Raw genomic sequence first — 26,405 nt, forward strand, 5'->3', positions numbered from 1 at the left:
TGTTTTGAAATCTTAATTCCAGCAGGCCAGGTGTTTTGATGAAGCTTCCAGTATGCATCTAGCCAAAAAGGTTTTGCAAAACCTGCCTGAATTTTAGTGGGTGTCAGTTGTATTTTTTGTAATTTTATGGAGCCCTTGATGGACTATATTCAAACAGATGCAAGAAATGCTGTTTGATCGGATGGTTAAATTGTGATTTCTGTTAACACTGCTTTGGCTTGGTGCACTCTGTTTCCTAGTCAATTGAGGATGAATTTGGACAGAGGAGCTGGCAAGGCTATGGTATTTACATAATGCCTTTTTTTCTGTGAACCCCGAATGTGGATGGAAACAGTCTCTAATCTTCTTAGTGATCTAAACAAAGATTGAATGCTTTGGGTCAAGCTGGGTTTTGGATAGGCTCAGTTAGGAAAAAAAAAATTTTAAAAATCCCAGCTCTTCACAATGATTGCAAATGGAAATACTTACAGACCAAGCTAGTTAATGTTTCAGTAGTTGATAATATTTTTGATACTTCACCAGTTTGCAAAGACCACATAATTTGTTTTCAGCCATACTTTTTGAGACTTCTTGGAAACAGAACAAATAGCCCTTGTATTAAGCTCTGGGCACTGTTCACGTTCATTCCCCTTAGGATAGTTCTAAGTTGTCTCATGAGGGATGAAAAGGCAAGTGTTAGAATAAGCAGTAATCAGAGGCTTCCTTTCCTCGATGAATTCCGAATGGCTGGAAAAGACTGCAGACCTGATCTTAATCCTTCTTGCACCACAACAGCTATGACATGGTAAGAGGAAGAGGAATTCATTAGATGGCTGTCCTTTCATATCTCAATTATTAAAACATTCTGACTGTGATTTTTGTGGTGTGTTACAGTAACATAGCTTTTCAAACACTACTATCACAAAATTAAAGCTGTGATTTTAAATTTTTTTTTAAGTGGATAAATATCCTGAACTCAGGCTAGAAGTGACATTTCATACTTGATTTGCCTTGCCTGCCTAGATTTTGCAGTATTTTTTCATGTCAAAGTCATAGCTTGTCAGGCGCTTTGAACAACATGCAAGTACAATATATTGCAATGAAGCGGAAAAAAGAGTCAGTCTGTCCTATGTGCATTTTCCTTTTTCTTCAGGCTTACCTTCCCCAATCCAAAAATTTATGCTAAGTCACTTGACTTTGTTACCACAAGGGGTTTTTGTATGTAATGCATCTTCACATAATATAAGACAACTCACAGATCGATTTTTCAGAACATGAAAGTTAGTAGAAGCTGCTGGCCCTCTTTTAATATCTGCAGCCTAATGTTTATAAACCAAATGGTTAACTTTTTATGTGTTTGCTTTTGCAACTAAGTTCAGCAGCAGGCGTTTAATTTTTTTTTGCTTTACTTCTTGTTCCATAATAGAATCAAGATTATATCCATCCCTTGCTTGAACTTGCCACTGCTGCATTTCATTAACTTTCTATTTGATGCAAATTGTTTCTAATTAACATGCTCCTAATAAAGAAAAAAGCATTCTTAAAAACCTGTGTGCAGTCTGTATAAAAATAAAATTTTGTTCTCAGCTGTGAAGACTTGTACCATTTTATGACCTTTTTGAAACTGCTGTTGTTATTATTCTTACTGTTATTCCTATAAGTGGTGTATTTTAGAATGAAACCCTTTTTATCTGTACTATAATTAATAACCAGAAGTAGCTTACTGAAAACATAGTAAGGCAGGTGAGGACATGATTAGTTATTGAGAGAAAGGAACACAAATTAACCATACTCAGAATTTCGTCTTTTAAATGTTCTGACTTTTTCATTAAGTCAAGGGAAATATTTAATAGCTTCTATCTTTGTGGTATGCGTTGTCACTGTAGCACACATTAGAGGTGCATCTGTGTCAGTTTTTCTCCCTTTACCTGCAAAGGAGATGATACAATTTGTTAAAAAGGAAAAAAAGAAAAGAAAGAAAAAGAAAAAAAGGGGGGGAGGGGGAGAGAGAAAAAGGAAGAAAAAAGAAAGGGGGGGGTGTCTGTCAACTACGCCCTAGTGAGTATAAGAAAATTTTGGCCATCATCATAAAGCAGTATAACATTTGAAAGCGAGGAATCAAGGGCAGTTTTGTGAACATGTCTGCCTTGTGTTCCCTATATATAAGGAAACTATATAGGAAGGAAGGAAAATACACACACACTCTCACATAAACTTTCCTTATATATATTCTTTTTTGCAACTAAAAGGAGATATATCTATAGGTACAATAATCAGCATAGGACATTGCATGAGTTCAAATTGTGCTTGTAAAAATTTATCAAAGAAGTTGACCAAATCTGACCACTGAACTCTGTATTGTTATACTAATTGGAAGAAATAAAAGATAACAAGGGGCCTATGGCCTTAGAAAGCAACTTGTCAGTGAGATGGAGCCAATCTAAATCCGACTGCAAGCAAAAGCAATTGTTAGCCCTTCCTCCCTTTCCCGACTCTGGCAGCACATTGCCCTTGCTCCTTTTTGCCTGTGCTACTACATGTGTGTCCATGCTGTGAAGAGTAATTGTCTCCTGCTCCACTTCCTTCACGTTGTTAATTTTTGTCCGGGTGAGTAATCCTCTCTGAGTTAGGGCACGAACTCTGGTGCCAGCATAAGAGCATCAGTGGACGCGTACAGCTGGAGGCCACAGGACCACACCTTTTAGTGGCAGTACGGATTTAAATCAAATTGAAAGCAGTATGAAAAAGCAGCCCGAGCTTTACACACGTCGTGGCCCTTGTAACCACAGTGTTCACTGTAATAAGAGGAGAGATTTAGACAAATATGCCACTAGGCTAATTAAGGGCTCTTCTGCTAAAGAGGCTTTTGTCTCAAGCTTTAGTTCTGGAGGTCTGAATGTAGCCACCTACTGCCTCAGGTTTTGGCTTGTTCTTAGTTTTAGCTCTACAGCTACAAATACAGCTATATATATAATAAATAGCTACTATAAAACCACAGTAACAAGACAAATTTTAAAGCCTTGGTTAAGATTTTGTTTTATTTTCATTTCTACAATGGTGTGATACATGATATGGGTGCTCTAGTTTTGGCTTTCGGGTTTTTTATTATTTAAAACTGTTTAGGGAACAAATTATAAATGTTATTTTGTTCTGGCTATTTCTAGCCAAGATTTCTGTGACAAATACTTTCAGGTGATGGATTTAACTTAGCGGAAAAAGATATTACGACTATTAGTGTCAGTGCTGAGCTATTCTACAATAGTAGAAGCTGGATGTTTATGTTCATGAAGCTGGATGTTGCTCATACCAGGTTCTCTGAAATACAAAGGCTGGTTTCAGTTAAACTTCTCTTGTCGGAAATGGGAGCTGCATGTTTCACTCTAAAAGCAATGCTGGACTGACTGCTTAACGGTAGTTGTGAATGATTATTAGTAATTTGAGTAGGCTTTCAGAGTTTTGCAGGTCTAGTGTATATGAAAACATCTATCAGTGTTTCTTTACATCAGCTGTGCCTGTGTCTGGAAATGCTCATGAATGTCTGAGGTGAAGCAATAAGCCTGCGCTTCCATGGCTCTTGCTGATTTTTAAAATCTTTGTACTGCTTGAAATAAATTAAATCAGAGTTCCAGCTTGACTATTACACTTTTTTCCTTGCTTCATTTTCCATCCTTTCATAAATTGGTAGGGATACAGTTCTCTTCCACATTCATAGGAAGCTAAACAACACCTACTGTTAAAGCTGGTTTGAATTAAGTATGTTTTCCCAAAATTTGATACTGCAAGATCGCTTTTTTCCCATTCACCATTATGTTGTCTGTATTTTTAGTTTTTTCTTTAATGAAAAGGCAATGTCTTGCTTTTCAGAGTTTTCCAGGACATGGTCAAACAGTCCCCTTATCGTTATAGAACTCTTCTCATAAAATAAACGGTAGCAGAATATTTAGAAAATACACCCCAATTTCTGCCTAAACTTAAATGTCTCATGGATTTTTGTACCCTAAATATTCCATTGTATTCACTTTCATGTTATCTCATGCTCTGTAACATTAATGAAATGGGCCATTGTTTTCATATTGCTATTTATTTTTCTCTTTAGCTGTGTGCTGCCCACCTGCCAACCCGATCAGAGGCACCGAACCACTATCAAGCAGTATGTCGGGCTCTGTTTGCCGAAACAATGGAACTGTACACTTTCTTGGCCAAAATTAAAAGTGCAAAAGAGGTAAGCAGTCTGAGAAGGTTTTCTGCTTTTGAGCTCATTACTGTGTGAATTAGGCTTACAAAATCACTTCTGTGCCCAGCCAGTAGTGAATGTCAGATGCTTGAGGAAATTATCTGTAGCGTTCAGGGAAAGCAGTTCTACAGCTGAGGTTTTTTTTCTTTTGGCATATAACCATTTACAGATGTCTCGTAGAAGTTGTTATTAATTGCAACTAGTCTATTTGGGAGTAAAACAGAAGTTTTTCTTGGAGGGTTACACGTTGCATATATGCATCCATTCCTGCAGGCATGTATGCAATGTATTTGAGTCTAAAAACTTCTCTGGTGTTTCAGGGATGTTGTGAGGTGTCAGAGCTTTGCCTGTTGTTCCTCAGCTCCTTCTCATGCCCTGTCTTTGGCTGAGAATTATCTGAGATTCTTCTTGGTCATATTTTGTCCCCAGTCAGCAGCTTCCCTTACCTTTGATGTATGATTGGCTTGTTTGTCTGTCACATAGGCTTCACAGCACAGCCAACTTAAAGACAAATTTCCGCCTGTGGGTCATGATGCTTACGTTCACTGCCTGCTTGGCTATTAGTGTTGACTGAAAGGCCATCCTATGAACCACTGCAATTAAATGGTCTGGCTGAAGAATAACTTCGAGGGTGGGCAGATGATTTTTAATTAAGATAGTTTCAGTGATCTGGCCTGCAGAATAGCTCCATAACAATGGTATTAACACAGTGCGGGTATTGGTTACATGGGAAAACTGGTGGGAGAGGGAAAGGCAGGAGGGGAAACATGCTTCTTAAAGCTGATTTCTTCACCGAAGCCAACTTGTCAAGTAACAACGCTTTCATAATTTTTCTTTTTAATCAATCACTGAAGGATTTTCTTTTCTTTTGTAAGTCAAGATCTACAGTACCTTTGAAAAGCAGGATAAGATTTTACAGGCTGATCTAAAAGTTTTGCTGCTGAAAGAAGCAGAGCTGTTCCACCCACGCACACATGCTCCCACTGTTCTCCTTCCTCTGGTTCTGGGAAACAAACACAGCAAATACCAAACAACAAAAAAAAGAGGAGTCATTCCTTTTCAGGTTAATGTGCTGAATCAGCTCATTAAAGGGTCAGATGAGCCTCAGAGCAGCACAAGAGAGCTTTTATCCTCACACTGGTGGTGGAAGATGCAAACCAGTCAGAGGTGTAAAGGACTGGTGCTGTCTTTCCTTCCTGGTTGAGATGCATCTGTCCAAGGGGGAGAACATTTCAGAGATGTTTTTCTGTTGCCTGTGGTTAAGTTTCACCTCCACTTTTCCTCCAGTCCTACTCAAACCAAAAGCAATTTTTAAACTGAAGCAGTATCATACAAGGGTAATTTTGACAGTGTCAGCATGGCTAAAGAGCCACTTGTTTTCTGAATTGCCTGTGTTATGGTTCGTCTGCATCCAATGCCCCTGATACAGAGAGCAGACAGGATACAGTATCTCTGTGCTAAATCTGTCTCCTGAACCTTGAGGTCTTTAATTTCCCATCTTGCCTTTTGACTGCTCCTTAGTGTTCTGACCACTGGATATACTAATTGAGGAACCTGTGCTAGAAATACCTCAACTAACAGCTATTGCAAAGTCCATGTTGAGGCTCAAAGATAAGACCCTTTGGAGTTCTTTCTGCTCAGAGAGGAATTATGTTTCCAGTAGTTCTTGAATATTTTGGCCACAGTAAGCAGTAATAAGGCATGTCTGTTGTCAATGTAAAAGTAAAATACTGTGGTTAATAACCATTTAAAATCAGGTCTTAATAATAAAATTTTTTTTATTAAAAAAATAGAGGGGTGTTTTGAATTTGCAAATTATTTAATCACCTTGTAATTGGACGTAAAAACCCAACAACATCTGATCACACCATAGAGCATACTATGAGTTAATCCCAAATGAAAGAAACCATTTGCCTCTCAAAGGCTATTAGGGATTGATTCAAAGCACATTTAGGTCAAAGGAAGTAATCCTTGTAGATGGAATTTTGGCCCTACTAAAATCAGTAAGACTTTTATTGCTGCACCTAACCAAGGCCAGAATTTTGATCTTTTGATTTCATTTTACTCTGGATCAGTCCCCCAGTAGGCATATGAGAAGTGACCAAGAAAATTATCTTACAAGCAGCTTCAGGAATCTAGTACTTTGGGTTTATGATGTGCTTGATCCTTGCTTATAGCTTTTATCCAACTATAGATTTGGAATGTATTTAATTTTGAAAATAAAGTAACATACAAAGAAAAAAACAGGTGTGAAGAAAATATGAGGTGGAATGCTGTAAATTTTGTTACACCATTTTAAAATGACCTCTATAGTTTATACTTGACGCAAGCAGGAATCTCATGATCACGATAGGTTTGTGCCAGTAAAAGCTGTGGTATTGTTTATATGCTCTTCTCTCTTGAAAATACATAGAAGAATCTTAATTCATGAGGAATACGGTTAAATACTATTCAAGTCAATAAATTTGTTTTTCTTTTCCTTTTGTTAATGTCATATGAGTATTGGGTATAAAGAAGAGAAACACTTAATACTTCAGTAAGGTCATTTGTTGTCATGAATTTGTGATGATTGCATTGGCAGATAACTGGGGGAAAAAAACCCAAGTTACATACATCAGCTCCAATTAAAAAAAACTTACACTGTGTAATATTGTGTTTGTGACACTAAAGATGCCAGGAATTTTAAACTGTTAATTTATTTAAAAAACTGACAGCTTTATTTGGAGATCTTCCTTTAGAATTCCTCAGACTTAGACACAGATGTGGATGTGAGATCAAAATGAAGTTAAAAACACTAGAAAGGGGGAAGAATCCTCTAAAACTACTTAAAATAACTTTCCTATGAATAAAAATTACTTTGAAATTCCTTGGATTCCTTCTGGGGCCACTGGATGGCATCTGGGTATCTGTTTCCCAGGTATATGAAGTTCATAGTTTTTGCTCAGTAGGCAGTTAAACAGCCAACTTCACTGTAGTGGAAGAGGGAGAGTTTTTATCTGCAGAAACCTACTTGCTAGGAATGGACCAAATCTGACCTATCTTATGCTATAGCCCAGGACAGGTTTAGAAGGGAAATAAACTGAGAGAGAGGCAGAAAAAATATTGCTGTGATGCTGTTTTCAATTTGGCACTGTAAAAACTTGTCAGGATTTTGAAAGTTAAAGGATTTCATGAGGGATAGATCAGGAGGGATAAGCCTATAGGGTTGTAATATATTTTGTTACTAATATATATACACTGAGTAGTCACATGCTCTCCAGTCATGTGAACATCACTGTCATATAACAAATGGAGCATAGTTTCAGAAAGGGTTTTACAGGCCTGTGTTTGGGTAAGTGCATTAATCAGAAATGATGAAGCAATGAGTGAGTTGTTCAGGTCATCTCAATGGATGTCAAATAAAATGTTTTAGGCACTTTGTCACATACTTGATGCTGTGTGGTTTTTATTTCCAGTCTGATTCCCTGTGTATGAAAGGTCAGCAGTAAAGCTGACTTGCAGACATGAAGATGGTACTTCCATTCTTAAAGAGAATGAAATGTTTAATGTAGTGGATGCATAGGACAGGACTCAAACCAGAGTCGAGAAAGGTGTGATACTACTATTGCAATAGTAAAAAAAAAAATTAAAAAAATAGAGTAATAGTAGTAAAAATATGTATTTCTGTGGAGTAGCAGCAGCAACTCCAAAGGTAAGGTTGAAATTCAGTTAACTAATCTGATGTAATTTTGCATCTTTTTGCAAGGTGAAGTTTTTTTAGCAAGTTTACTGGGGTGGTTTTTCAGCTTGCTGGCAGCATCCGTATGCTGCTCGGGCTCTGTGAAAGGTGCTCTTGCTGTAGATCCAGTCTGGGTACCACCTGCTGCCATTCAGAAGTGGTCTTTTGACAGGCAAAGACCTAACTGTGTCCTGCTGTTGGGCAAAGACCTAACTGTGTCCTGCTGTTTAAGCATTTACAGCTGATGACAAAAATGGAGTACAGCTTGTTTCCAATCTCAAGCACCGAGCTTTTAAAATTGCAGTAGGAAAATTCCACAAAAAGGGGATCTCTCCCTTTGGTTTTTTTTGATTGTGTGTATGGAAAAAAGGTCAACAAGATGGAGGAAACGCATGCATCTGTGGCGAGGGGAAAGATAGTTTGAATATCTGCTGAAAAGGACCTCATGTGAAAGAAAAGATTCATCTTTTTCAGGTTTATCCAAAAGTCACTGAGATCACCTTTGCTGCCACCTAGACAGAACTGTAGGCACAAATAAGCGATGTCCATGAGATAAAGCAAATGTTCCTGCTGTGGAGTATCTGAAAAGGTCATGCACGTTGCTCAGAAATGGCACCAAGTGTGACTGAGAGAGACAGGGAGAGACTATACAAGCATAGGAATGGAGAAACTGCTGTTCTGGATCGGACCGGGGATCCACCTGGTCTGCTATCCACATTGTGAACTTGCTTTATTGAGGGGATATCTGCCCCATTTCTCCTTCAGCACCCTGTTACTGCCTAGTTTTGCCTATTACTGGAGTTAATGCTCCACGTGTGCTTAATGGCTGAGTGAGCCAGCAACGTGTCCTTGCAGCAAAGAAGCCTTACGGTGTCCTGGGCTGCACTGGCAGGAGTGTTGCCAGCAGATTGAAGGAGGTGATCCTTCCCCTCTGCTCAGCTCTGGTGAGGCCACAGCTGGAGTGCTGGATAGAGTTCTGGGCTCCCCATTATGCGAGAGACGTGGACATACTGGAGTGAGTCCAGGAATGGCCACAAAGATGATGAAGGGACTGGAGCATCTCTCCTATAAGGAAAGGGGGAGAGATCTGGGATTGTTCAGCCTGGAGAAGAGGAGGATCAGGGGGATCTCATCAATGTATATAAATAGCTGAAGGGAGAATGCAAAGGGAATGAAGCCAGAATCTTCCCAGTGGTGCCCAGTGACAGGACCAGAGGCAATGGGCACACGCTGAAACACAGGAGGTTCCCTCCGAACATCAGGAAACACTTTTTCCCTGTGAGGGTGACCGAGTGCTGGCACAGGTTGCCCAGGGAGGCTGTGGAGTCTCCATCCTTGGAGATATTCAAAAACCGTCTGGACACAATCCTGGGCAACCGGCTCTGGATGGTCCTGCCTGAGCAGGGAGGCTGGACCAGCTCACCTCCAGAGGTGCCTTCCAACCTCAACCACTCTGTGAGTCTGTGAGTGGTACCAGTAAATGGTGATGCCAGCCTGTAGCAGAGCTAAGCATTCGTGAGTGGGCTGTGGGTGATCAACTCCGCAAATGGCACAGCTGGTGCTAAAAAGACACCACGTGATGCTGGCCAGCATAAAATACAACAGGTGTCTAGTAGGCAGATGTGTCTTAATCTGCCACAGTAGGTTTGACTCATGTCTCAAAAATTTTTAGAGATTGATGTACACCCTAAAGCATCAAGATTAATATTCCTTCCAAACTAATTAAGACTTTGTGTATTTTTATAATTGCCTACATCTTCGATTGCAGTGAAAGTCCCTGTTCATCAAAAACTCATCCATAACTTCATTATCCACAGTATGCCTTGTAATTAAGTTTTTGGTAGAATACAGATAAAGCTCCCGATTTATCATCTTCGTACTGTTCTTTTAAATCATGTCACCTTTCATTTCTGTCCTTCCTGATGTAAAACCATAATCCTTTCATAATTCTGCCTGGATCTGTTTCAATCTGATCTGTATGAAAACATAAACATACACATTCTAATTAAGTACATGAGTAGAAAAGAAAGTACCTTTCTTTTTTTCCTAGTTTCATGCCATGCAAAGACTCAATTGGAAAGCAGTTAATTAAAAAAGTCAAGTGTTACTTTCCATTTAACATGGCTATACTGGTGTATTATTTGTACAAAATATGATAATAGACGTAGTTAATACGTACCTAAACAATGTTAACGGCTAACTTAGTTTGGAAATACGGTCATTAGCCACGTTGCTCTTAATATTCTTGTGACTGTAAAAGCTGTTAAATACCCTGCTGCTTGGATTTTCAGAAAGCACAGCTGGAGAAAGAAATTGATTCACAAACTTTCTGCTTATAAATCCACTTGTGCCTACACTTCCAGGCTTCCAGTGGCTCCACTTTTGCAACTGTGGTGGTGTCGTCAGGCTTGCAGCCCCATCTTGATCTGTTTGATCCCTCAATTTAGGAGCTTTAATAAATAAGGGAAAAGGCTGTTGGGGTGTTTTTGTGGGGGTTTTTGTTTTTTCTGAAGTGATGCAGGCACAGGCATAAGTGTTACATGCACTTGCTTTGGGGGTTTTTTGCCTCTTCTTAAACAGATATGTTGAGCAGCATGGTGACTATTGCCCTTTCCAAAGCTGAGCAAAGTGCGTCAGCCCATACCACTATATATGAAAAACTTTGTCTGATATCCACTCGAGAGGTTTTCAGGGACTGATTTAATTGATCCTATTCCCATGTTTGAATTAAATGGGATTTGGGTCTTTTCAGAGAACTAGAGTAATGCTGCTGGCCGAGCCCTTGGAATTTAAACCCAAGTTGGATAGCTGAATATATAAAAGCAGTTTTTCCCCTATGTTCGGGTTATGTATTTTTAAATTGAGCCTAGAGGTGCAAGAATATTTTATTAGTTTTGCAGATAGCAGCATAAGAATTACTTACATCAGTGAACAAATGATTCCTAATTAAGAATATAAACTGGGAACTGCAGTAGACTGTGTTCTGCAATTGGTGAAAGGCAAAGTCCAGATCTGGATTCCTGAGAATACTGTCTTCATTAAAACGTTGCGTTTTAGAGAGCATTTTGTGGAAGCAAGTCTTTGACACTGTGCTGACAAGTGTCTTATATAAACTCCCATCTGTCACCAAGCACAGGAGAGCATGTCTCAAATGTGGGACACGCAGCAGCAGCAAATCAACTGCCTGCTTTTAATAGTGCAGCAAGACGTTTGAAGACATTTGGTATTTTTATTACTAGCTTTTGTCACAAAATGCAGGTTTTTTAAAAAAATGGCCAGCTGCTGTAATGGTTTAAAAAAAGCTAAAGCTGTTGAAACACTCGCTTCCTACACATCCAAACCTCATTTCCTGAATGAACACCCAGGCTGGAACAGGTGAATCAGGTCTGTGGTATGGGTCTGAGGTTCTGGGATCATTTAGAAAAACCCTTTTAAGATATTTCTGCTTTCTGAAATGGAAACCCATTTAGGCCATGTATTTATTATACTATAATAGCTTTTCTTAAGCTGTTGTCCCAAGGGTAAGTACAAGTGGCTACAGCCACTGAGGTTACTCGCAGGTTTTAGATCACAGTTAAGTTCTGACAAATGGTCTCTTGTATTGTAAATATGTTGGTTTCCGTAATTTACGATTGAAACAGATGCGAAACCCACTGATGCTGGCTGGGGGCATGTACTGGAGGGAAATGATAATGTTTCATTTAGTCTAGAAGTTTAAACATTATCATTTGTCACAGCAAATTTAATCCTTCCTAAGCAGCACCTGACGGGGAGAAGAGTTAAAGAAGCCTTCCTAAGCACTGGCTGCAAGGATAGAGCACTTGCTGTTTCTTTTTCTCCCCAATCCTCCAAAGCTTTCTAACTTCTATAATGATGGAAATTCCTTTCCTTTCTACTGTTCTCCACTAATTGCAAGGTGAGCTGCATTTAGGGGTCTGAGCCGGGTGCTGGGGAGAGGAATGAACTATCCCTATGAAGTGTGGATCTGTGCTGGTATGAGGGAAGCAGCTGGAGCACTTGGCTAGGATGGAGAAGAGTAGGAGCCCAGCTTTGGCAGTAGCCTGTGCTTGTATCAGCTCATTTGGATCATAAAACTGCACTGTGAGAGACTTACCTCTTGGCTGGCGGGTTTTGCTCTTGCAACTCTCCAGTGTAGCCAGCATCACTACACCTGTGCTTTCTCGGGTAGAAACGCCCCCTCTAGCTATGGTCCAGAGAAACTAATTAGATGGTTGCCTTATTTGGAAGATCTTTCAGCTGCTCAGGGTTTGTTTTTTTTTTTCCCCTTCTTATTTTCTGCTGTTAAGAAAAACAGGTTGTAGTCTTTTTAGCTTCATGAAATATTTACGTCAGTCAAAGGCATGAGCCTTTGGGCATAAATGAGCCCAGTAAACTGTATGGTAGGGAACATGGTTGCTGTGATGGGTAATTGCTGCAAATCTTGTTGAACAGTCAAAGTAAAGGTTAAACAGCTGGAACATGTTAATTTTTTAAAAATTAATGTGTACCTTCCAGTGTGGAAAGGAGGAGCAAATCTGACAGCTGTGAGCTCATTTACTGAAGTCAGCTTTTTGATTACAAAGAGGAAAAGGAGAAAGTATCAGAATGATTTTATATTTTGCAGTTTATCAATAAATGTTAGCAGTTCTCAAAAAAGCAAGTAATTTACAGTTCACAGATACTGTATTTGAAATGATTACTGCAACTGTATGATACAGAAAAGAAGAAACCCTGGATGGCAAAACACACATAAGTGAGCCCTTTATGTTACTTGTTCTTTCCATTTTTCTTTTTTTTCTCTTGGAAAAGTGTGATTGCCTGTAAGTGTCAGACTGACTGCTGACCGCAGTGACAGCACCAACACAAATTTCCATAAAGACATTCTTTCCCAATTGGGTATCCTGTGGTGATACTGCAAGTTATGCCAAAATGTTCCCACGTTCTGTAGTGTAGGTGATTTGTGGGTTTTTTTAGAGTCTTCCTGTAAATTATGTTCTTTATTTTTATAGGGCAATGGTAGTATTTCTTCTTCAATATGAAAGCAAGTGTGTTACTTAGGTAAGACAATAAATAACCCATCTGCTTTCTTTCCAAAACCTCTGTGGTGGCTGACTCACATGTGCTATCTCTGTAACCAGGTTTGGGAAATGCTTGCACCCTGTTAAATGTGCACTCTTCCAGTGCTTCTGTTTCTTGCACTGAAATGTCGGCAGTTTTGGAACTACTTCCAGGAAAGAAATTTTTTACAAAATACGCTTATTTTTAAGTTTTCTAGGAAGCTCAAAAGCTAAATTGAGACTGGTTGTTCAGTTCCATTAAAGGAAGAGCTTGAGTGCTTAAAAGTGAGAAAAAGATTTTTGATAAAGAAATAAATGTCAGACCTCTGACCTGTTGCTTTAGTCTCATAAAATAAACAAGTAGTTAGCAGAGGATTTAATTATCCATTTTGAATATATTAGTGAGTACTTAGGAAACAGATCAAATTAAACATAGTTAAAGATTTCCTGGAGAACTCTCTGTAAAAGTGGAATGGAATATTGAGAATTTGTTTGTACTGCTGATTCAGAACATTTCTATACAGAAGTGAACCAAAAAACAGCATTTTGAATATGCAGTTGTTGATGTCTATAAGATCATATCTGTAAAGCCACAGCCTTTTAAATCTTTTGTTTGCATTCGTCTGTGTGAAGCCTGCCTATTGTTTGGTCTGCTGTAACTTTTAATCATTTTTCAATTCTTGTTAGTATGAAAGGGGTTTTTTGGCCCCTTTACAGACAATCTTTTCCATATTTGCATGATCTGGTCTTGTTCATAAAAAGCAGTTTTTAAACATTGAAAGATCTGTTTCTCTTTCTTACATGATTTTATTACTCAGATTGCAGAATCTATAACCATGTTATACAGACTACTTAATTTCAATATATATGCAAGTCTGTCACTATTCAGTTTAAAGGATTTTTCATAGTTTATTTCTCCTCACAACTAACTTTCTGGGAATTTCTCCTTCTACAAAAATGAACTGTCTTGAATTCAACAAGTAACAGTAATTTTGGTATGAATGGGATCCTTACCAAGTTGGTAAAGTTTTCTGTGTTGTAGCTTAACAGACCTGATAGGTGGTTGGGTTTTTTTCTGTGCATAGCCCAATTTTAGGAATATTAAAATTTCTATGTATAGTTTTTCCTCTGGCATGCTATTATCTGAAGTACTTTCATACTCAAAACTTAAGATTTTTTCCAGCATTTAAGGTCTACTTTTCAATTAAGAGAAAGATATTCAAATAGTATTTCAAGTTACTTTTACAGTATTACTATTCAAGTCATAAAACATTCAGTAGAATGCCCAAACAACATAATTCAACAGATGTCAAAAATTAAGCTTCAGTTTTACTTGAGAGTAATGCCACCATTCATTTATTGACTCATTTTCTTTTCATTGGCAGAATCTGAAGAAGATTCAAGAAATGGACAAAGAGGCAAGTGATGAATCCAGCACGGATCTTGATGACTTAAAAAATGCTGACTGGGTAAGACAACAATTGAATAGTGATTCAGCATCATTACTAGTAGGTTATATTTCTTCATAATGCTTACCTAAAGTTGTTTGTTTTATGTTAAACTCAGTGTCTGTTCTTTTAACATATGAATTAATAGTAACTCATGACAACCTTCCTTCGCAGACAGATGAAACAATACAAGTATCCAAGCATTACAGTTTTTTCTTTAGACTGTTTTCATGGAGAAGCTTTTGCAATTTAAAAAGGCTGGATATTTAGACAGGTGTCATGCTGACTGCCCTTCAAAGGGGCAGCCAGGCATTAGGCAGAGCCACCAGCTGAGCTTCTCCAATGATGAAAGAAAAATGTTACAGAGAAGCTGTTAACAGAAGGAAGCTTATTTTATTTGCTAGTTACTATCCTTGCCAGTTTGTAGAGGAATATTATGAGGTTCTTGAAAGTACTTGATTTCAATCTTCCAATTTTCTATCCACCTCCTGTTCTTCCTCCTCTCCAGCCATTCTCTCTGCCCAGAAAATGGGAGGGAGGTGTTAGTGCGTGGTGCTCTTAGAGACAGAGCAAAAGGAAGTTGGGTACTGAGAGGCTATTGCTAGACCTTAGGATTTGGAGTCCATTCCAAAATTTCTATTTGAAGAACAACTGCTGGGAAATCTTGCAAGAAAGTTCTGGGCCTAAGGGAAACAAAGTTTTGGATTCAGTCACTGTTCTAATTCACATGGTATTAGCTATAAGTCTAGAAACTTTCCTGAAGTGCTTGACGGTATACTTGAAATGGAAATACAGATGTATGGTATGAGAATTTCAAATCCTTTTTCTGTATTATCTTAGAGATGAACATTGAGGTGACACTCTGCAGTCCTGCTGAGTTGCAACAAAGTTTTTTTACGTTCATGAGGATTAAAAATAGGCTTATATAAAATAAAATGGGTTTTGATTGATGTGTTAAAAATAAAATAGTAACAGCTGTACGTATTTGGTGGTGTCCTGAAAGGGGAATGAACAACTTTGGTTTAATCTGAGGTGGCATTCAAGGGTAAGGTATCAAATAAAATTTTTCTCTCTTTTCTCTTCAGGCTCGTTTTTGGGTACAAGTGATGCGAGATTTACGGAATGGTGTTAAACTTAAGAAAGTTCAAGAGCGTCAGTACAACCCGCTCCCAATAGAATATCAGCTCACACCCTATGAAATGCTGATGGATGATATTAGATCCAAACGCTATACCTTAAGGAAGGTCATGGTAAGTCAAGAAAATCACTAGAATTTGTCAAATCTGAAATGTTATTTTCCTTTTTTATCTTCTTCTCCTCTTTTTTTCTGAGAACCTTGAAATTATGATTTCATGTATATAGTAATGTTCATGGTTTTTATATGGCATCTTAAATTTACGTAGTACATTGAGGGGAAAAACATGAAACCAACAAATGTTGTGTATTTTGTATTCGGTATGGCAGGCATTTAAAATTCTGAAAGACATACCTAAATATCATATGCTTGAACAAATGACTTGTGTTGGTTTTACGACAACCTTAAGAGTCATATCAAAAGTCCTGTCATGCTTTCCACTGAGAGATTGTTTTAGGTGTTTCTTATTGGGAAGAACATTTATCTTGACTTACAACATAATTTTTGGAATTCCAGAATGTAATGTGGTACCATGTTGTAACATGAGTGATACTGTGATGGGAAAGGAAAACCTGCAGTGGTTGAAAACTTATATTACCTACTACCTATATTACAGTGTTTGAAAACTTATGTTACCATGATCTGTTATGAATTTTCAAGGAATACTCTATGGAAAAAATCTTAAATCTTCAATTTGTAGAAGTTGAGCTTAATTATTTTCAGCATATCCTATTGCTGCTTTCAAGTCAAGACAATATGTCAAAGCAAGCTGGAGAGTGTTGATGGGTCTCCTCCTCCTAGATACTCATAAAGGTGCATGTAAGATTGACTTGAGGCACTCTTTTTATTAGAACCCATTTGATATTTACTGGTGTTTCCTTGTTCTTTCTTCCCTTTTGGTTTATCTTGTGTTCAACATTAAGATGTTCTTGATAAGCTAGCAACTGATCTAAAGGGCTCCTTATCCCCAGTAGGACATTTTAAACACCTTTGTCAGAGGCATGTATTTGGTTAATCTCAATATTTATACCTTGCACTTACTTATCTTTGCCTGTTATTAGTTACAGTGGAAGCATTGTCTTAGAATATTCAGTGTTCAAATGTATTTGCTTTCCTGACAAAACCTCACACAACCTTTGTTAGTGAAAAAGCTGTGATTCCACCAGAAAAATTCAGAGATGGGGGAGGGGGGGACGACAAGAGAGACAGAAAGCGTGTAGTTTGTTCTGTCAGAGATCATTAGAAAAAAGAATAAAGGAGGAAAAAATAGGAACAACTACATGGGGAGCAAATAAATGAGTTCTGTTACAAATACAGATGCCTTTTATGTATGAGCTGAAAGTACTTTCCTAATCAAGATCTGGATTTAGACTATCAGATTGTATTCATTTTCTGCAGCAGATGTCGCTTAAATGGTAAATCAATAGGATAAAATACATACCCAGGTAATGATGTTATCTGTCTTTCTGCTAACAATTCAGAGACCTGTGCTAAGTGTTCCTACTACCCACTGCAAAAGAGGAACAGTCCCCTCAGGACCTTGATTACTGTATGCAATCAGGATAGTAGTTTTGTTTGAATGGGAACCCCTGGGTCATCTAATTTTGCTTTTGTCAGACTAGCCTTTAATTCACCTTCTGCTGAACAAGCTCCTGCCTCTTCAGAAGAGATTTTCTTCATTATATGGTAGGTCTTGGAGGCACAGCTGCTCCTCTGCTCATCCAGGCTCTCACTGTATACAAAATCCCTGCAAGCATCTATTTTTGTCTTGCTATCTTGTCTACTAGGTAGATTGTCCAAAGTGACCTCTGGGCATAAACATGCATTGGGATTACAATCAGCTGCAGGTACACTACCTGTAGGGCTGTCTGTGATGTAATTGCTGGCTTAGTCTGACAACTGCTAATGACATTGTGTTAGAAAAAGAACTTCTTTCTTATTAGATGTCTTAAATTCAGTAACTTGGATTCTGCTGCAGGGTCTGCTTGAAGAATGTGCAAAGTATGCACAATAATAAGAGTGCAGCTTGACATGAAATGTGTGGAGCCTGAAGGATTCACACAGAATTACAAGTTTAGTTAGGTCGCATAAATACAGCATCTTTTAGCTGACCCTCATGGGTCAAAGCTGATCATACGTATTCCCATCAGAGAAGACTGTCATAGTTCTTGAGAAGAGGAGAAAAGAACAAGAATCCTAAACCTGAGGTTTAAGGCAGCCTGGGAAAGATGGATTATGTTTGTTTCTTTCAGTCAAAATGGATGTATGGCAAAATTTTTATTAAAAGCAATTTTTGCTTTAAATTTATAGGTAGTATTTTTAGACTTGGTAGCTTGTGAAAATGCATATGCTACTAATGATAACAAGAGGTTAGGTAAATTTTTTAAGTAAATGAGATGCAACATGAAGTCTTTACTGTTCTTTTTATTAATATAATGCTATGTTTAAAAGAGTAGCTTGATCTGTCCCTGACTGCTCAGTACTCCGAGTAGAAATTATGAAAGGAACAGATACTCCTATTAGGTGCATTACTTAGGAACTACTTTGGTGTTTCAGACTATCAAAAGTGTTAACAGATGCCAATAACTGGAGCTGTCTGTTCTCACTCATCTTCTGTCATAGTGCAAATATTCAAAATGCTTTGAAGATGTAAAATGTCAAATTCTGGGCTTTTTGTAAATATCTGGTTTCATTAGTTTCGGTGACGTTGGCATTTCTATTTCAGTACATACAAAAATAATTTCAGATTTGTCATCTCTCTATCCCAGTGCAAGAGTCCTTGTTTCTGTGGTTGTTACGGGAACGAGGTAACTTTCATTCTGGCATTTTATAATCTAAATGTCTACCTGGAGAGATTTAATAGCATTTTTCTCCTATGGAGCACTCACTCCCAAAAAGTTAAAAATTGTGAACATTGGTAGAGTCAACACTTGGAAACAGGGAAATTTAAGAATTAAATTACTCTTACAGGGTTAATTTTTCTTTATTATGCATGTGTGTTAAGCTATAGCTTTTAATTCCACCTTGATTCACAATTAGCTCTCTTTCCTGCCCACCTTTCCCCCCAAGATGTGCAACTTTCACTATATTTCTTGATCAGTACTTATTGAACAGTAGCTGATAGGTCTTATGTTACTTATTCAGTGCATGGCTGTCAAGTACCTTTTATGTAGTATCCACTTGGCATTACATTGCATTAACAGTTCAGTTCTTCAGAGGTAACAGTGCTCTTGTCTTCGTATCCGAGCTCTTCACAAATACCTGTGATGCAGTGCTATTAGCTTGGCCAAGGGGAATTTAGGCATATAGGTTGAAGTGACTATTACCAAAAATGTCCAGTAATTTGAATGTCTAATCTGAGAATCCTGTGGCATGGTTGTTCAGGTATTTTTAACAAAAATTATTTATTTCTTTTCAGTATTTAGCATCTTACAGTACTTACATTAATTGCAATAACAGCTATGCATGGACAGTATTTTCGTAAGTGAGATTTCAGATGTTTCAAGCTGGACGTAGAGAATGTGAGGAAAAAACTTTGACCAGTTTGTCCAGCTGGGCATGCTAGAGTCTGTCATTCTCTTATGCACAGGTCTGACTTAGTTTTACTGAGTGGTATTCAGCTGCTTTAAGCAGGGAACTATTCTTTTTCATTTTCTGCCTCCGTCACCTGTTTCTGCAGAAGTTTAGGAGTCATCCTAGGTAGAGCAGTGAGCTTTACAGTTCCTAATCATGCTTTAGGGGTATTCAAAGAAGGAGTGACTTTGTGTAAGTACTATGGTTATCATATGGTATCATAAACTTGTATCTATAATAGATGTGCAGGAACAGCAGGGTGAATACAGTGGCATATGATGTGAAGTACCAAAGCACTTCATTCTTGGACACTGCTGCTTGAGCTTGCTGTGTGGTGTCAAATACAGACTGTGTAACAACTATGTTAACAAAAGCACTATACTGTCTGCATAATGAAAGATGGCAAATATATATCTACTTATAATACTTTAATTCACAACAGAACTTTATCATGAGCTGTTCTGGAAATGTTGTAGCATGCCCCCTCTGTTTCAGTGTCCATGCAATCTCATTTTAAATGAGAATTTCTAGATCGTACAAACAGTATCAGTTTCATGTTGCCTATTATTTAGAGATAGCACTCTCCTACTTAATGCTGTCACCTTTTATAGTGAGATAAATAAATGGCTGAGATAATTGAATGTCAATGATAAGTGATGTAGTTTTTGTGAAAGTCACATGCAATGCACTTCTTGCTTGGGATCACCATTTTTAAAGCTCAAGTTTCAGCCAAAGGTTACTAAGTACCATTTGCAGCTATGTTTTTAAACTGTGAATCCATATTTATTTATTAAAATGTGATCGTAGCAGGTTGTGAGTGAGTAGATGATTACATGGTAATTTTTCTGTGCTTTTGCTGTTTAGATCTCTAAATTTCTGGTTGATTTTTATAACCATTGGTTATGCTTTCCCCACACTGCCAGTTTTAATGCCCACTGCTGTACAAAAGCCATTTTATACACATGAAGACTTAGGATAGTTTTACAGTGTTTTGAGGTATTTACTTAAATACTAGTTTGCCGTTGGGGCCAATCTGGTATGTGTTGGTTGTTTTTTTTCCCCTGCATGTATCGTGGCTGCATCTGTGCAATATATCTCTGATTTAGACTTTAATCAAGAGCCATGAATTTTAATTAATTAAAAGTAAAAGATGCATGTGAAATTGCTCATTACAGAGAGAGTTAGTTTGAGTAAAGCAATAGATCTAGTGTGGACAGAGAGGATAAAAGCTTCCCTTCGGTGACTTTCCTGGCAGCATCTGGTTTGGGCACCAAGTATTAGAAGGCAGGTTCTGCCACTGGTGCTCCTGCTCTTGGCTTCTTGTCTGCGAAGCATCCACTTGCTTTGCCACCAGCTCCCTGTGTATCCTGTGGAAAATCAGTTAAGCAAATCTTACATTTCTCCTTTTCCCATCAAATGGGAATACTGATACTAATTATACCCTGGTGGCATTAAGTCAGGGCATAGAGTGCCCTGAGGTGAAAGGCTCAGATCCATGTATTATTTATTTCCTATTGTCATGCCAGAGGGTTGTTCCCCAAGGCTGGAATGGAGATTATCAGTTTACAAAATGGCTGTTCTCATGGTAATAACTCTCAACTTCAGCTATCAACTTTGACATCTGATGAACAGTAACCTGGGGAAGAGAGACTTCTCATTTCATTAATAATCCCACAGAGCCTGCTGGCCTCAAAAAATTGCTCAGTCTTTAAACGGAAAGAATCAATCACACCACTTAAAATAATATTCTCCTCATCATAGAATGTCAAATCACTATTTAATATAAACCTTTTCAATTTTAATTTTTCTGCACTACTTTTAGGAAGGTGATGCATGTTGCAGAGTTTAGCAGCTTGGTATTCTGTGCCAAGCTGTAAGAAATTCGCTCTAAGGAAGCTAAGGAGGTGGGGGGTTGAACAAATGGAATGTGGACCATGTCTGGGGTAGGATACCTCCAGAAAGAGACCCCAGGAAAGCAATGAAATGTTTCCCAAGAGGGCCTTTGCAGCTACTTCCTTACCAGGAAGGGATGAATTTTCTCTGGGAGGCTGTGGCTCTGCCTCAGCCTGGAAAGAGGGCATGTCTGAGGTGAGCAGAGCTTATATGGAAGCTGCATGGCATTGCTGCAGTTCAATTAGGCATCATATTGAGGTGACCTTATGGGCATTCAAACTCATTTTTCTGACTGCAGCATTCCTTCTGGTTAGCAAAAGCACATGGGATTTGACAAACCAGAGCTGTGTCTTTACATACATTTTCTGGCTACAGAGATTGTATGAATAGAGTCTCCCAAAGAACGATGAGCAAACCAACCCTTAAAAAGAAAAAAGAAAAAAAAAGTGCTGAAATTTGGGACATTTGGTCTAAGAAATATAGTGTCATAGGAATTTCTGTCAAATTGGAGGACAGGACTGATAGCCAGCTACTGTATAGTAATAGAAGGTACCAGAAGGTTGTATGGCATAGGATGCTCTCTCATCCCTGACAGTGTGCTTGAGCACTGTGCTGTATGAAGACTGAACCTGACAGGTGGATTTTTTTAAGCAAATCCATACACTAATTCCCAGCTTACAGTTTATAAATTCTTCATATGATAGGAAAACTTCCGTTGCCTTCTTTTATATCCTGTACATACAGTGAATTGCTGACTCTTTCCTGTGATGTCTTGTATACAGTCTTATGTCTAAATGAGGTATCAGAGGAAGAAATGTCTGTCTCTCTGGAGAAAACCAACCAAACAAGCAAACAACCCTCACCCAGCCCCTTTTCTACAGAAATATATGATTTACAGCGAGGAAATACACTTCCTGTACTTCCAATGGCATGACATGGCATTCTAGTGATTTACTTTCTAGACATATTAACAAACTTCATTTTACACTTGAGTACTCTTTAAAGTGCATGTGAAGGGGTAGCTATGAAATCATGCTCAGGGCTTCCCTCTCCTTCTGCTGGTATTTACACACAAGGGCACCTCTTCATGGCCAGAGCAGCAGAGACAGGTGGTAAAGACAAAAAACCAAGGGGAACATATTTTTCATCCATCGCTACAAGCAAGTCATTGGTGAATGTGCCAGATCTAGCTTTGCTTTCACATCAGTGCTTGGGAGATGGTAAGGAGATCAAGAAAACTGGGGCCTTAAAGAGCATCCATGTTTTCTCAGAGGCTAAGAATAGAGTATTAGAGACTGTGTAACGGTTGGCAGTGAGATATGGTTCAAATTGGTGTTCTTAAAAATAGTGTTGGCAACTTTTCCTCCAAGCATGATCCAGTCTTTGTCTGCATTCTCCCATAGACACAATTGCAGCCTTGACATTTGATTTCATCATTTCAAAATCCTAAGTATTGCTGATTAAAGCTGCTGCAGCTGTGGTTATTCTGCAGCTGTCTGCAAAGCTGAAAAGCTGTTATCTACATTTTTGCTTGCCTGTCCTCTGCATATGGATTGTTGTTCTGCTCAGGACTGGTGGGGTTTTACGTCTGGTGCACGTGTCAGAACACTTCAAGCTCTGTCAAGGTTGTTGTGAGTTTTCAATTGATCTCATCATCTGCATGAATATGAATGCAAAACATGGAAATACATATTTCACTTTCTCCTTTCCAGGTCAACGGTGACATTCCACCTCGATTAAAAAAGAGTGCCCATGAAATAATCCTGGATTTCATCCGATCGCGACCTCCATTAAATCCTGTATGTAATCCAGTGGGCTTCATTCCTAACAAAAATGTGGCTTTTTAAAGCATGTTTGTGTCCAGGGAATATGTTAAATATTATGTTTTCTGACATGGGCTTTCAAAAATCTTGTCTTCTGTATATAAAGTGATCTCTTAAAAGAACAGTGTGTAGTATCTTGCACCTGCCAATTAATAGCTGTTATTACCAGCAGCCCTTTATCTCTGGGAAATCATGATGAATTGGGGAAAAATACAATCCTCTTTCCAATTTACGTGAGTTTTACAATTGAGTGCATGTAAAATCATATCACAACTTTCCACATTTTTTTCCAAAAAAGTGTGAAATCTACTTTCAAGGAAGCACTGTTTTATGTAAATATGATTATCTTTATATCCTGAGGCCTCGGCAAGAAAACTGAAACCAACCCCACCACGGCCACGCAGCCTTCATGAAAGGATACTGGAGGAAATCAAGGCAGAGAGGAAGTTACGTCCAGTCTCGCCTGATGAGATAAGGCGTAGCAGGCTGGGTAAGCACATTGCTAGTTTTTACCTGCAGCATCCACAGAAAACTTCCCACATAAGAAGCAGCAATATTAGCGATGCCTGTGCAGTTGTCATGGAAGATAAAATTATTCTCATCCCTTCAGAAAAAGAAAGAACCTACAGGCTTTGTTAGGGCTATGCAATCTTTGTGCTAAGTTATATTTAAAAATAAGATACTGTATGGTTCAGCTTGATTCCCTTCAAGTTTTTAATGTAAGTATTAGATAAATTTAATGGCATTATATGGCTTGTTGCACATGACAGTTAATGTTAGATTTGCTCAGAATGGAATGGGTATTGCTTCTCACCAGTGCAATATTCCTTACATATCTGCAAGTATTCTTTACATGTCTGTTTTTAATTAATTTTATTCTCTTTGTTTCCTGTTGCTAGCATCATCAACTTCCTTATTTTAATTTAAAAAACGCTTTTATTTTGTTTGCTGGATCTATTGTTTTTATTTTGAATGTAAATCTTTGCTTCATTTTGTAAGTTATGGAACATGTGTTTGTATATATTTTCAGTGGGCAAATAATTCAGACTTACACTGGAAAGTATTTCATTTCTGCAGTGTATATTCAACAACCCACTCTGAAATTATACAAATACTATGCTTTCCAACAATCACCAATTTGCATTAGTTCAAGGTTCTGATGACAAAAGCATGACAAATACAGTCTTACATTGTGACTTACATTTCTTTAAGAGCATGGTATTTAATTGTATCACAAAACCTGAGCCAGTTGGAGTTTTGAAGAGCAAAAGTGGCATCTGATGGCTGAAAAGCATGAAATAATCCATGTATGTACTCCCTGTCGCTGCTTTTTGCAAAATATTTGTACTTGCCACATGTGCTTAAAGGCACTGGTCCGGATTCAAGTGGGTTGTGACAACCCATTGTCTCCAGAGAAAAACAATTTCATCAGTCTTGCTTTGTTGCATTGTTTTTGAACTGCTCGGTAGAGTTTGGTGAATGCTTGGGTGCATTTTTAAAAGCATGATGTTTTGAATATTGTTTCTTTGGGCCTTCCAGTTTCTGGTTTGGATTCAGTTTATGCTTGCTGTATCAGTTAATGTTTCTAATAGGCCTAGACATTTTTCCAAATGTGGGAAGCTTGTAAAAATGTGGAATGATTCCTTACTTTTCTTTCAGACATTCAATTTCAGTATTTTAAATGTTCTCCATCTGGGAACTATCATGTCCTCTCAGGGGCAGCAAATTTGGTCTAATAGATCTTCAAAATTTCTGACTGATATAAATGACATCAAACCCATTTAGTAAACAGTTTCTAAAAACAATGTTAAATTTTGGAGTATTACTGGTTAGGACTTCCTGGGCTGATTTCAGGGTATGGCCTCCAATGAGGGATACCTGTCTTCCACCAATTCTTCATTTTCTGTTAAAGAATTAAAATTTTGAGTTTTGGAACTGTGGTAATTCCTGTTCAGTCCAGTGAATCATTTGGATTAAATGCCATATTACTGGAGGTGTGAAAGGGGATGCATGCAAGTTTTATTTCCCAAATGTTTATTTGCTGCTGGCATGAAGAAAAAAAAAGAGGAAAGGCCTTGAAGATAATTTTTTCTTATGTCGAAATACAAGGGTTTATGCTTTCTCACATTGAAATGATTGCTATGTCCAAAGTTTCTTTTAGAATAAAATGTGTTTGCGCAGAATTGGGAATGGAGTAATGCTAGTGACATTCAGTATGGTACAAATAGATCTGCCATATAGTTTAGATGACAACTGAATGTAATTTAGTGTAACAACATGTAAGATAATGAGGTTTAAGGATTATAAATCTAAGTAGAAACACCATGTGGGACACTTGCACCATCTGGACAGAAATATTCGTTGCTATTAAAAAGAAGGAAAAAAAAGAACGAGTGAAATATTTGGGAGTATAAGGTACGTTGCACATATTCGTTGTTGCTCAGTTTATAGCAGTCAAGAGCACAACTACACTTGACTACTGGGGTGAGGGGGGCTGTACTCTTGCAGTTCCTCCTCTGCGATATGGGTGGACCTATGGCATGTGTTTCCCAGCAGCCCCAGGCTTTGTCTCTCTGCTCTGCACAACACATGTACAGGTAAGATCTTCTCTACCCTGAGCTGCCACTGAGAAAAGCCAGCCTGTGGCTGGCTGCTCTCAATCTAAAACTTCTTTGGAAATGGTAATTTAGTCTTGGTAGCTGTTCTTACAAGGGGAGAGGTTTGAATAGAAGAATTGGAGTGAGCTTTCAAATGACCTCATAAAATCATCAGAGTAAGCTATGGAGACAAACACAGCCTTGAGGTACATGTCCTTTTAACTAAAAGCATGGATTTGTAACTCAAGCAAGTTGAGCTCATGGAGCTTGGAGAAAACTTTGTTTCATGTACATGTTTTATCAACCTTCAGTGAGGACTTAACATTAGGTGATAAACACCCTTATGCCTTAAAATGTATTTGCCTTTATGCTACATTTGCACAGGGATTTAGATACTGTTTCTGTGGCTGTTCTCTGTGGCTGATGTTGTCTAGTTAAGGAACTACAGGAAAAAAACCCTGACTCCCAAATTTGGATCTGAGTCAGCCACCTGCTGCGTTCACCACGTAGATTTATTCTTCTGAGCAAAACTTGTCCCAGAACAAACTTTTTTTAAACATCTTTTAATGCAGTGGTACGTGTGGCTGACAGGCCCTTTCATACCAACTTGCACGTTTATCACCTGTCAAGTAAAACAGATAAGCTGATGTCAGTTTTGATGCCTTCTTATACATTCTTGTTGTTGGGCTTGGCCTGCTTATTTGGATTAGTGCACTGGAATTTTCTTTTCAGTTGAGAAATATTTTGAGTGTCTGCTCCCTGAATTACATTGTTTAATTGGAAATACAGATAGGTCTTTCCAGAAATAAAGAACATCTGACCACTTTCTTATCTAGGAATAAAATGGTTAGAGGCCCAGAAAGAAGAGGATAATATTATGGATACATTTTAAAGGCTAAGTCCACCTAAGTTTTTTAAAAGGAACAAGAATCAGCACAAATCACACTG

At 38.2% G+C, this 26,405-nt stretch overlaps 1 protein-coding gene across 4 annotated transcripts in view; it reads left to right on the forward strand.

Moving 5' to 3' along the window:
* The window catches only part of SPIRE1 (spire type actin nucleation factor 1), a 133,820-nt gene that overhangs the window by 78,708 nt on the left and 28,707 nt on the right, over positions 1-26,405 (forward strand). For all 4 annotated transcript variants that reach the window (XM_052786833.1, XM_052786835.1, XM_052786836.1 and 1 more), the window contains exons 4-8: positions 4,076-4,201; positions 14,374-14,457; positions 15,522-15,686; positions 22,750-22,836; positions 23,221-23,350. In XM_052786833.1, coding sequence (XP_052642793.1) covers positions 4,076-4,201; positions 14,374-14,457; positions 15,522-15,686; positions 22,750-22,836; positions 23,221-23,350 — 592 coding nt within the window. The remainder of the gene's footprint in view (positions 1-4,075; positions 4,202-14,373; positions 14,458-15,521; positions 15,687-22,749; positions 22,837-23,220; positions 23,351-26,405) is intronic.

The sequence above is a fragment of the Harpia harpyja genome, chromosome 5 (genome assembly GCF_026419915.1).
Source record: "Harpia harpyja isolate bHarHar1 chromosome 5, bHarHar1 primary haplotype, whole genome shotgun sequence".
NCBI lineage: Eukaryota > Metazoa > Chordata > Aves > Accipitriformes > Accipitridae > Harpia > Harpia harpyja.